The sequence below is a fragment of the Thalassophryne amazonica genome, chromosome 21 (genome assembly GCF_902500255.1).
Source record: "Thalassophryne amazonica chromosome 21, fThaAma1.1, whole genome shotgun sequence".
Lineage (NCBI taxonomy): Eukaryota > Metazoa > Chordata > Actinopteri > Batrachoidiformes > Batrachoididae > Thalassophryne > Thalassophryne amazonica.
The window spans coordinates 38,441,310-38,450,421 of record NC_047123.1 but is presented as its reverse complement, the minus strand read 5'-3'; the positions used below and the strand labels follow the sequence as shown (position 1 = coordinate 38,450,421).

The 9,112-nt window shown below is 42.6% G+C and overlaps 1 protein-coding gene across 2 annotated transcripts in view; it reads right to left on the bottom strand.

The window, feature by feature from the left end:
• Positions 1–1,367: 1,367 nt before the first annotated feature.
• Positions 1,368–9,112, bottom strand: part of si:dkey-1j5.4 (leucine-rich repeat-containing protein 15) — a 26,753-nt gene continuing 19,008 nt past the window's right edge. The window contains exons 3-10 of one of the 2 annotated variants that reach the window (XM_034162730.1): positions 7,017–7,661; positions 5,609–5,946; positions 4,210–4,389; positions 3,082–3,266; positions 2,646–2,902; positions 2,137–2,257; positions 1,868–2,003; positions 1,369–1,776 (exon numbers count right to left, since the gene is read on the bottom strand). In XM_034162730.1, coding sequence (XP_034018621.1) covers positions 1,586–1,776; positions 1,868–2,003; positions 2,137–2,257; positions 2,646–2,902; positions 3,082–3,266; positions 4,210–4,384 — 1,065 coding nt within the window. In that variant the 5' untranslated portion in view covers positions 4,385–4,389; positions 5,609–5,946; positions 7,017–7,661 and the 3' untranslated portion in view covers positions 1,369–1,585. Of the gene's footprint in view, positions 1,777–1,867; positions 2,004–2,136; positions 2,258–2,645; positions 2,903–3,081; positions 3,267–4,209; positions 5,413–5,608; positions 5,947–7,016; positions 7,662–9,112 lie in introns of those variants that run through there. The other variant, XM_034162731.1, reaches the window with a different exon arrangement.

Genomic DNA, 9,112 nt, shown 5'->3' with positions numbered 1-9,112 from the left:
AAATCTGCCAAAGGGCCATCACTGGGGTCAAGGTCATGTCTGGTTGTGTGCTTGTTGGTCTACTCCTCCCAGGACCTGTTACTGATTTCTACCAAAATTCAATGAAAGTTGACCCCAAAACGGCCCTGAAAGAAGTGAAGCAAAAGTCAAGGAATTTTATTTCCACCCTGATGTGGAACAGAAGTGGTGACACACGGGCAAAGTCAGCTAGAGGTCAATCGTTTGGTCACTGGACTGAAATGTCAGATTGTTGTGATTGTTGTAGCTTTTACAGTCCTGATGGCCACAGATACAATCTCACACACACAGAAGTGCAAAGTTAATTAAGCCCAGCTGTATTTAGACTTAAACATTCACTCTGCAGCAGCTGCTTCCTGCTGCATCTCCACACTTCAAATGGAAAATTAGCGCCCATCCAGAAATGTTTCTATATTTGTGAAATGACATTTTGCAACAAATAAACCCACCTGAAGAAACCGAAGCAGTAGGCGACTCTGCTGTATAATATGCCACAGACGCTGCGTCTCAGAACAAAGCCAAGTTGTTTTATTGGTCTTTGACGTTCAGCTTTAACGCAGGTGGAAATTATGGCTGTTATCAGCTGTGCACGGGCAGGAGATGCTGTGTGAGGAGGATGGCAGCGGTCGATGTGTTACAGAAAGCTTAGAGCCGGATATCACACTCTGCTGCCTCTGGTGTGACCTTTAACCTTCACACCACCACTTCTCTCCTTCCATCTGTAAACAGGATCAGAACATCACTGTCACGTAGAGGAGCAGTGAGCAGTTCCATCATGGCAACCGCCATGAGGATCTTTATGGGGTTTACTGTCACGGCACAGCGACAAAATCAGTTCTTAAAGTTACAAGTCCTAAAGACAAAAATGTAGGTCTCATAAACTAAAGCCACAAATGTCCACACAACTCACAGGACCTGCATCGGGGGGGTGGGGGGGGGTATCTAACCACAGAAAGATCTACCAAGAAGAAAATGGGACAACAACAAAACAAAGTAAAAATAGCTTCTCATCACTATAAAAAAATATCAAAATCCACCTCAGCCTTAAACCGTCCGACAGGAGCTGAAGAGGACAAACATTCCTCTGTAATCACAGACGCCAAAAACTACACACAAGTGTGAGATAAGATCCTGAAGCACGTTTGTGTTTTCAAAACAAAAAAAACGATCCATTTATTATAAACAAGGGTTTTGTCTCTATTTTTTGGGGCGGGGCCTGAGGACTGACCTCAGGTCTGACTGGGACACAAAGCAGTTCCAGATGGTTGGCATGGCAACATTTAGGACATGTCCTGCTCACAGCGCAGGTTTTAACCACATGAAAATAAATTTCACACATGACGTTAACTTTATTTATGGAGAATTTCTTTGCAGTAAAGTTCAATAATATTGAGATGGTATTAACTTATAGAGTATTATGACCTTTTTGTGTTAACATTTAAATGTAAGATGTTAGAAATTTGTGCAAAAATGCTTTGGATAATACGTAATGTCTTGGATCAGAGTTCAGAGTCCGGATGACCGTGGTTGCAGTCTGACCATGTTATCGTCTTGCTGGCGTTTGGCACTAGGCGGCACACAGCAGCTTCTCGGTTTGCAGGTTGATGAGTTTCTTGTTTCGGAGCTCATGGGGGCTCTCACACCTCAGGGCCTCCCGGGATGACAGGTTGCATTTGGTCCGTTTCAGCCACTGCACCATGGAGCGGATGTTACAGTCACACAGCCAGGGGTTGTTGTGGAGGAACAGTTTCTTCATGTCTGAGCAGGACCACACATTAATTAGTCTGAGTGGAATTTGTTCTTCTGAAAGTGGGACAGAGAGAAAAGAAAGAGTGCCCGGCGGTCTCACCAGGTGTGCGGCTGAACACGTTCCCATCGACTGTCTGCAGGTGGTTCCCACTGAGGGCCAGCTGAGAAAGCTCCGGCGTGTTCCTGAACACATCAGGGGGCAGGTGCGCCAGCTGGTTGTTCCTCAGGTGGAGTTCCTGGTTCATTATGAAGACATTTGTGCAAGCTGTAGACAGCGTCATCAACAGTGCAGACAGACTGAAGGACTATAAAAATTAAATTTTTGGGAGGAAGATCTGATTGTCTGACTTTGAGGGTGTACTGTGTTACCTGTAATCGGGACAGGCCTTCCAAAGCTGACGGGCTTAACGTGGACAGAAGGTTGTTGTCAAGAACCAACATTTCCAGAGACCTCAGAGGCTTCAAGGATCCTGCAGGAACCATCTTCAGGCTGTTTGAGGACCAGAATCTTCTCAAACACACTGTACAAGTCTTCCAATTTTATCTTGAATTTGTAGTGGAACTTAAATGCTCAGTAGAAGAGACGTGGAGACACATTAATGTAGAAAACAGCAGAAAACTGAAGTGCTGCTATGAAAAAAATTAGCAAACCTGTTTCCTTCTGCTTTAATTAGAGAAGTTCATTTATTCAAACTAATCAATCATTTGTAAAAAGTTTGAACAAGTCTCAATGTTCCATGATTTTCACCATAAATTAAATATTTGACTGTTTCAACAACAAAAAAAAAAATCGACCTGCGTTGATTAAAACCCGTTTGTTTTTTGTGTGGCTGTATGTACTGTATTTTCCAACAACACTCTCCAGAGGTCACCGTCACCTGTTGTTGTCCATGTTGAGGAACATGAGCTGCTGGAGTCCATTGAAGGCCTTTGGTGAGAACCTCTGCAAGCGATTCAGGGAGAGGTCCAATACTTTGAGCGCAATTAGTGGTCTGAAGGCGTTAGGTGGGAGCATCGTCAGCGCGTTCAGCGAGAGATCCAAATCTGACAAGTTTCTCATCCCGACAAACATCTCTGGTTTCACAAGGAAAATCTCATTCTGTCCCAGCATGAGGACGCGAAGATTCAAAAGGTCCTACAAACAAAAGTAGAAAAACTATTCAGGAGCCAGTCAAGCTAGCATTTTAGAAGTTAACATCTGTGAGTCCTACTGTATTTCAATATCTGATCATGCTGGATCATGCCCAGAGAAACAAGGCGCACGGCCAAAACGTTGTACTGGATCACGACTGGGCTGAAACCAACCGTATTTACCTGAAAGCCCCTCTGTGGAAGGTTGGTGATGCGGTTGCCATAAAGGTTGAGGAGCATCAGTTGCGTTGCTCCAGAGAAGGCCTGCGGGTGAAAGGACTTGATAGAGTTTTGTTCCAGGTTGATGTTCTCAATCTTGGGAGCTGCTTTCAAAGTGTTGGCCTTCAGGTGCGTGATGTCATTCTCGCCTGTTAGAGGAGTCATTAGTTACTCATGAAGTTACACCCTACAATGGTTTCTTCCAAAAATGGCACACTGGGGTTTGCCCCGCAAATCCTTTAGCCACACTGTAACCGTGTTAGCAGTTACCAATGGATTGAATTTTTGTACCGTCTCATCTCTACTTCAAATTGACTGGAAACTACATCTATTCGTTTTGGAATAGTTTATACTCCAATATTTAGAGCAGACTTTTATCAAACTGAATCACATGGTTCATCTCACAAGGAAGGTCTGAAGGTCACGCTAGTTATATGCTATTGGTAAAAATGTCTCATCAACTGAAGCAGCAGGACCTTCGTGGCCGGGACGACGGTGGGGATTGAACCCACGCGGCTCACACAAAAGACCGTTCCTCTACCAGGTCAGCCAAAGGGGAACTCCCCGTTAGCCAAGCTAGCGGGAACGTCTTTTTCAATTGGGACCCGGGACTTTCATCCCGCTACACATCTCCCCACCATTTTTGACTTCGTCCCAAAGTCACAGGTGCATGTTATCATACTCTGTGACCCACATCCTATTCGTGACGCCAGATTGAAGCAGCAGGACCTTCGTGGCCGGGACGACGGTGGGGATCGAACCCACGCGGCTCGCACAAAAGACCATTCCTCTACCAGGTCAGCCAAAGGGGAACTCCCTGTTAGCCAAGCTAGCGGGAACATCTTTTTCAATTGGGACCTGGGACTTTCATCCCGCTACACAACATTCACAAATATTTAAGTTGGTGAAATATTGTTGAACTACAGTAATTTTTGCCTCTTACTTCTTCAGGCAAATCCAAAGGAATCTCTGATTCACGGCGAAATAAACAAAAACAAGAAAATTAGGCTGCAGATCAACTTAACGTCTGTCTCGAGTCTTGGTTTGATTAAAAAGAGATTTCTTTCCCGTCTTTGTCAAGCAGCTACGTACCGAGTCTGATGATCCATGTGTCAGAGGGCAGTTTGGCGGGAAAAGCACGAAGCCCTCTCTTGTGACAGTTGACTTCTGACCTCCTTGGACCAGATTTTCTGGAACATTTACAGGCATTAGGACACGCTTGCACCACCCAGGCTGTCACCAACATCAACCAGATGAAGTAAGCCATCTCCCCTACGGAGCAGACGGTAGTGTTGGTATCAGGATGCTGACGGATCAGTAGAATTTGGATGAAACTCTCAGATAACACTGATCTACTTTCTATATCACCATTTTGGCTGAAGGACTACTTGCACAAAATGAAAAGAGCTATTTGTTGGTAGGAGGTGGAGCATGTCACCTTGACTACCTTCAATCCCCCAGCGTCCATCCAAAGGACGGCGAACTGAATCCCAGTTACTCTAGTGTTTTTGAGTTGTTTTTGAGTGTTTCACATCGTTGTGTCCTGAACATGATGTAAAATCTGCACCTGGGTCAGCCAGGGTAGGTGGTGGGATTAGAACTTTAGCCACTAGAGAAACAATCCCTGGACTCAGGACCATGAGGACGGTGACCGGTGTGCTGTTGATGTGTCATCTCAGAGATGTGTCAACACACGATCTCGTCTTGACATTTTTGAAGCTGACAAACACAATCCCACATGAATCTCACAAAATCAAGACCATCACGTTTCCACTTAACGATACATCTTTGACCATGGCAGAGGTGACAGCAAGTGTGTGGACTGCTCGTCTCCCAGTGCAAAGTGATGGACACAACGCTTAACGCTAGGTTTGGAAAGACAAACTCCATCAGCTTCAGAAAGCTTCTCTTCTGCACTGATGTGATGGGTGCAGTCCGATGTGGAGGACAGTGAAGACCGCCTGAAACAGGTCATCTTCAAGGTTTTCTCTCCATCTCCACAATTCTGTTGGACACCTTTAATATGAAGCAGTGTTGCCTGCTAACACACAAACTTTCATCTTTTTCTTTCTATCAAATTAAAAAAAATGTGTCCAATAATAATAAGACAGTCATGTAAATTTTCATTGATCTTTCATCAGTCTTTCAAAGTTTTACTCAAAATTTCTGATCCAAACCTCATTAAAGAAAAAGCTTTTGTGTAGTATTTACTAAACTCTGAACCACAGCGACTGCAGCCACACTAAACACAGAAAATCTCAAAACTGATGTTAATCTCTTTTCCTGATTAGACGGAGCTTTGAAGCAAAGCAACAAATTAAGTTTCCCCACTGAGTGAAAGAAAAAAAAAAAAAAAACAAGTTAAAAATAAAAGCATTTAAGCTTAATTTCCTTTTACTCTGAGTTTCTCCCAGTAGAGTTAAGATGATCAACAGAAGAAGCAGTTTGTTTTTTGGTTTTCTGAGTTGTCCCCCTGCTGGGGGTCACTTACCTGAAACGCTGCTGTTCAGGTTTTCCTTTCGTCTTTTCAGAGAAACTTCCAAAAAACACTCGACAGTTTATAAAACACTTTCTGAGAGGCGGCGTCAAAATAAGAGCTGTAAAGTGGGCGTGAAACGCCCAGAGCCGCCGGGCCCACAGTGTCTCAGGGGCCAGTGATATGTGGCACCCACGGGTGATGTGGCGCTGATCCATGGTACAGTCCAGGATCCACTCCGTATGTTTACACTCTGCAGGGCCGTGTGATTTTAGGAACGTGATGCTCAAAGCTTTGATGTGAACCGGCTTCACAGCTTCCAGAGGTGAGGTCAGCGAGCAATGAATTTTACCCTGAAAACAAATAAATAATTTAGAGATCATAACCAGTTCTCATTCTAAAGAAGTCTGTATGAGACAGACAGGATGACCGGACACACTTATTCACATATCAATAGAACGCTGGATTTATTCATGTGCTGACAACCTCAGCAGAAAGTTATTAAAAAGTTCCATTCATCAATATGCAAATGAGTGACAATTCTCTATGATTCATGTAAATGGTAATTGAAATATTTTTAATAACTGCAGCCAAAAGCCTCCTCTCAGGGTTCAATCTCAGCAGTAAAGGTCACACATCATATGCAAATATTCAATAATTAGTTTTTGGCTTTTCCAATCAGCTTGCTGGTGATAAGAACATCCATCCACTTACGTACATGTATTAATTCCTCTGTATGAATAACGCTGCTGCCACTCTGACCAGTTACATTTTTCACATTCTGGAATTTACATCATTAAAGCTGCTGTAAGAGGTTTTTATTCTTCAGTAAAAAAGTCAAAACAGATTTCAAGGCATGTTGTTATAAGCAAAGCAGACATGACAACTATCTTATAATCTTATAGTTCATCAGCTTGTCCTTCACACCCACCAGGCCAGAAATATTTATTAAATGACAGCAGCAAAAAAAAAAAAAAAAAAAAATCACGCAAATGAAATAAGGAAAAATAAAGCCACATATGCATTTGTTTGAAAATCAAGACATTCTGTCATGGTTCTGGTCAGCATCAGTTATAATGATCAAAGCCGGAGACGGGGAGTGAGAATGTCAATTTCACAAGAAGACATAATGGTCATGGAAATGGTTAAGATGTGATTCTGTTGTGTGACACAGTGGGGTTTTCGTGCTGTGCACGCACTCAGCAAAACACAACCAGAGATTTTTTTTTTTTAATGAAACTGTAAAAATATTTAATTCATAAAGTTTTTTCATCCAGATTCTAACTATGAACTAGATTTGCAAATGAAACTAGTCGAGGTTAATAAGGTCAGTATTAAAGGGGTCATAGTGCAAAACAAATACTGTTGCCATACAAAATGTGAAAAATACTGTGATACAATTTTTGTGTCCCCCAGTACTAACCTGGTAAAACTCAGCCGTTTAGTGTTACTCTGTGATGACGTGTTGACGTAGATTCATGGGTTTGGCAGCCTGCAGCTCGTTCCACAGCCGTGGGGATGTGGAAGTGGGTCAGGACAGTAATTCCTTATGAGAGGTCAGAGACTGCCCAAGTGTCACAGTCAGTTACACAGCAACGTAACGGCGGACTCCAAACAGAACAAAAAGCGAGCATCAGGACGGACCGAGACACAGCGAGAGCAATAACGTGTCCAAGCACAGCAAAGGAGAATAAACGGAGCAACTGCTGCCCGGGCTGGACCCGAGCTGAGCAGCACCACCTCTGGATCCATCCAGACGTGGCAGAAAACTGTGCTGACGAGGCCGATTGTTTTGTCACAGGAAGATGAACGACACCCTTCAAACCTGGCCGGCGCCACGATGCTGAAGCAGCAGGCCGGCCATCTGGAAGAGCGGCACTAACCAGACATACAGAGACCAGCTCTGTACGTCTGGGTGAGGCAGGCAGCTGGATGGGCCAAACACTACCAGGTCTGCTTGTGGTCAGGACGCAGTCTTTCAGTCCAGTTTTAATGTGGAAATCCAAGGAAAGGATTCTTCTCGTATGGCGCCTGTGTTTAAAAGCTCCTGTGGTCATCTGTTCAGAACCTGAAAAAAAAAAAAAAACCTCTTGTTTTATAAAAAGCCCAAAGCATTATTGTGAGTTTCAAATGGTTGGATTTTACATGGTACAACAGAAAATATTGTTTTCTTTGTTGTATGTCTTCATCTACTCTCTTCATCACATCTACTTTTGTTTTTTAAAATCAGTGATGAAAGTTTTGTTCATCTGTATTAAAGAAAACATTAACTGTAGTTTGCATTAGGTTTTGTGCTGACTCTAACATTAGCATTAACCTCTGTTAGCATTAGTATATTCAGTCCAACTAACAGCATTTAGCATTTTTTATTTTTTGATGCAGGCCATCAGGAGTCAAACATCACATCAACGCAACAATGACTTTTGTACAAATAGTGGTGCACTAACAGAAATCCAGTAATTCTTGGAAAATTCTTTACAAAATATTTGGCTTATTCTGTCTTTTTATATTTCATGATGTTAGCTCTTACACAGAGCCCTGAAAGTATCATGGGAAAAAAAAGGAGGAAAGGAAAACAACCAACCAACCAACCATGTCTCACACCAGCAAGTAAACTGATGAGACAAAGCTGAGATGAACAATGGCAACAGCCATTAATTAAAACAATCAAATTCAACTCTGCTGCATCTCTCTGAATGGATCACTTCATCTTTCACTTCATGAAATATTCTTTCCATTGCACGAACAAAAAAACATTCATTATTTGGTTTATATAACACCTAAAATAGATGCTTGTCATTTGATATTTTATTAATTTATAACCAAGAGAAAAGGCACTTACATTTTGGTGTCGCTGGTCCTTTGAGGTCAAGAGGTTCCAAAGGGTCCAACATGAACTTAAACAGCAGTCCAATCCACTCCAAAACTGTTCTCAGTAAACTTGCAAAAACAGTCAGATCAAAAGCAATCCTGACGAGGTCGTCCGTACCTGATGACGTGCACTGACTGCTTGGTGTACAGACCGCCGTCTGCTTTCCTAGTGAATACTGCAAATGCCTCCAGATGCCTTACGGCATACTGGATCATCAATAAGCTTGTTTAAATTGTCATCTGTCACCAAACCAAACCCCACCATGTTTGTTTTTAAGCTAAGCACCGTCACCACTAGTGTGAGCGTGCGGTGCTCACGGCGTGCAATAGCACAAAACATATAGAACCAAAATTGCACATTAAATGGAACAAAATGTCAAATGGTACAAAATATCCACATCATGTGACATACAAGCCACCAATTAAATAACAAGGATCCATTTAGGCGTTATATAATATGAAATATTACGAGCACCAAATTCCATCAACAAATATACACTCTCAGTGTACAACTGTACATTTTTGCTGTTGTCTGTAGAAGAAACATCCCAAAGACAGTTGCACTGCTGTGAGATGCAAACAACAGTACAAAAGTATCACATGTACTGCCGAGCGAAGTGTGGAGACACTAAAAATAAATGACTGAAA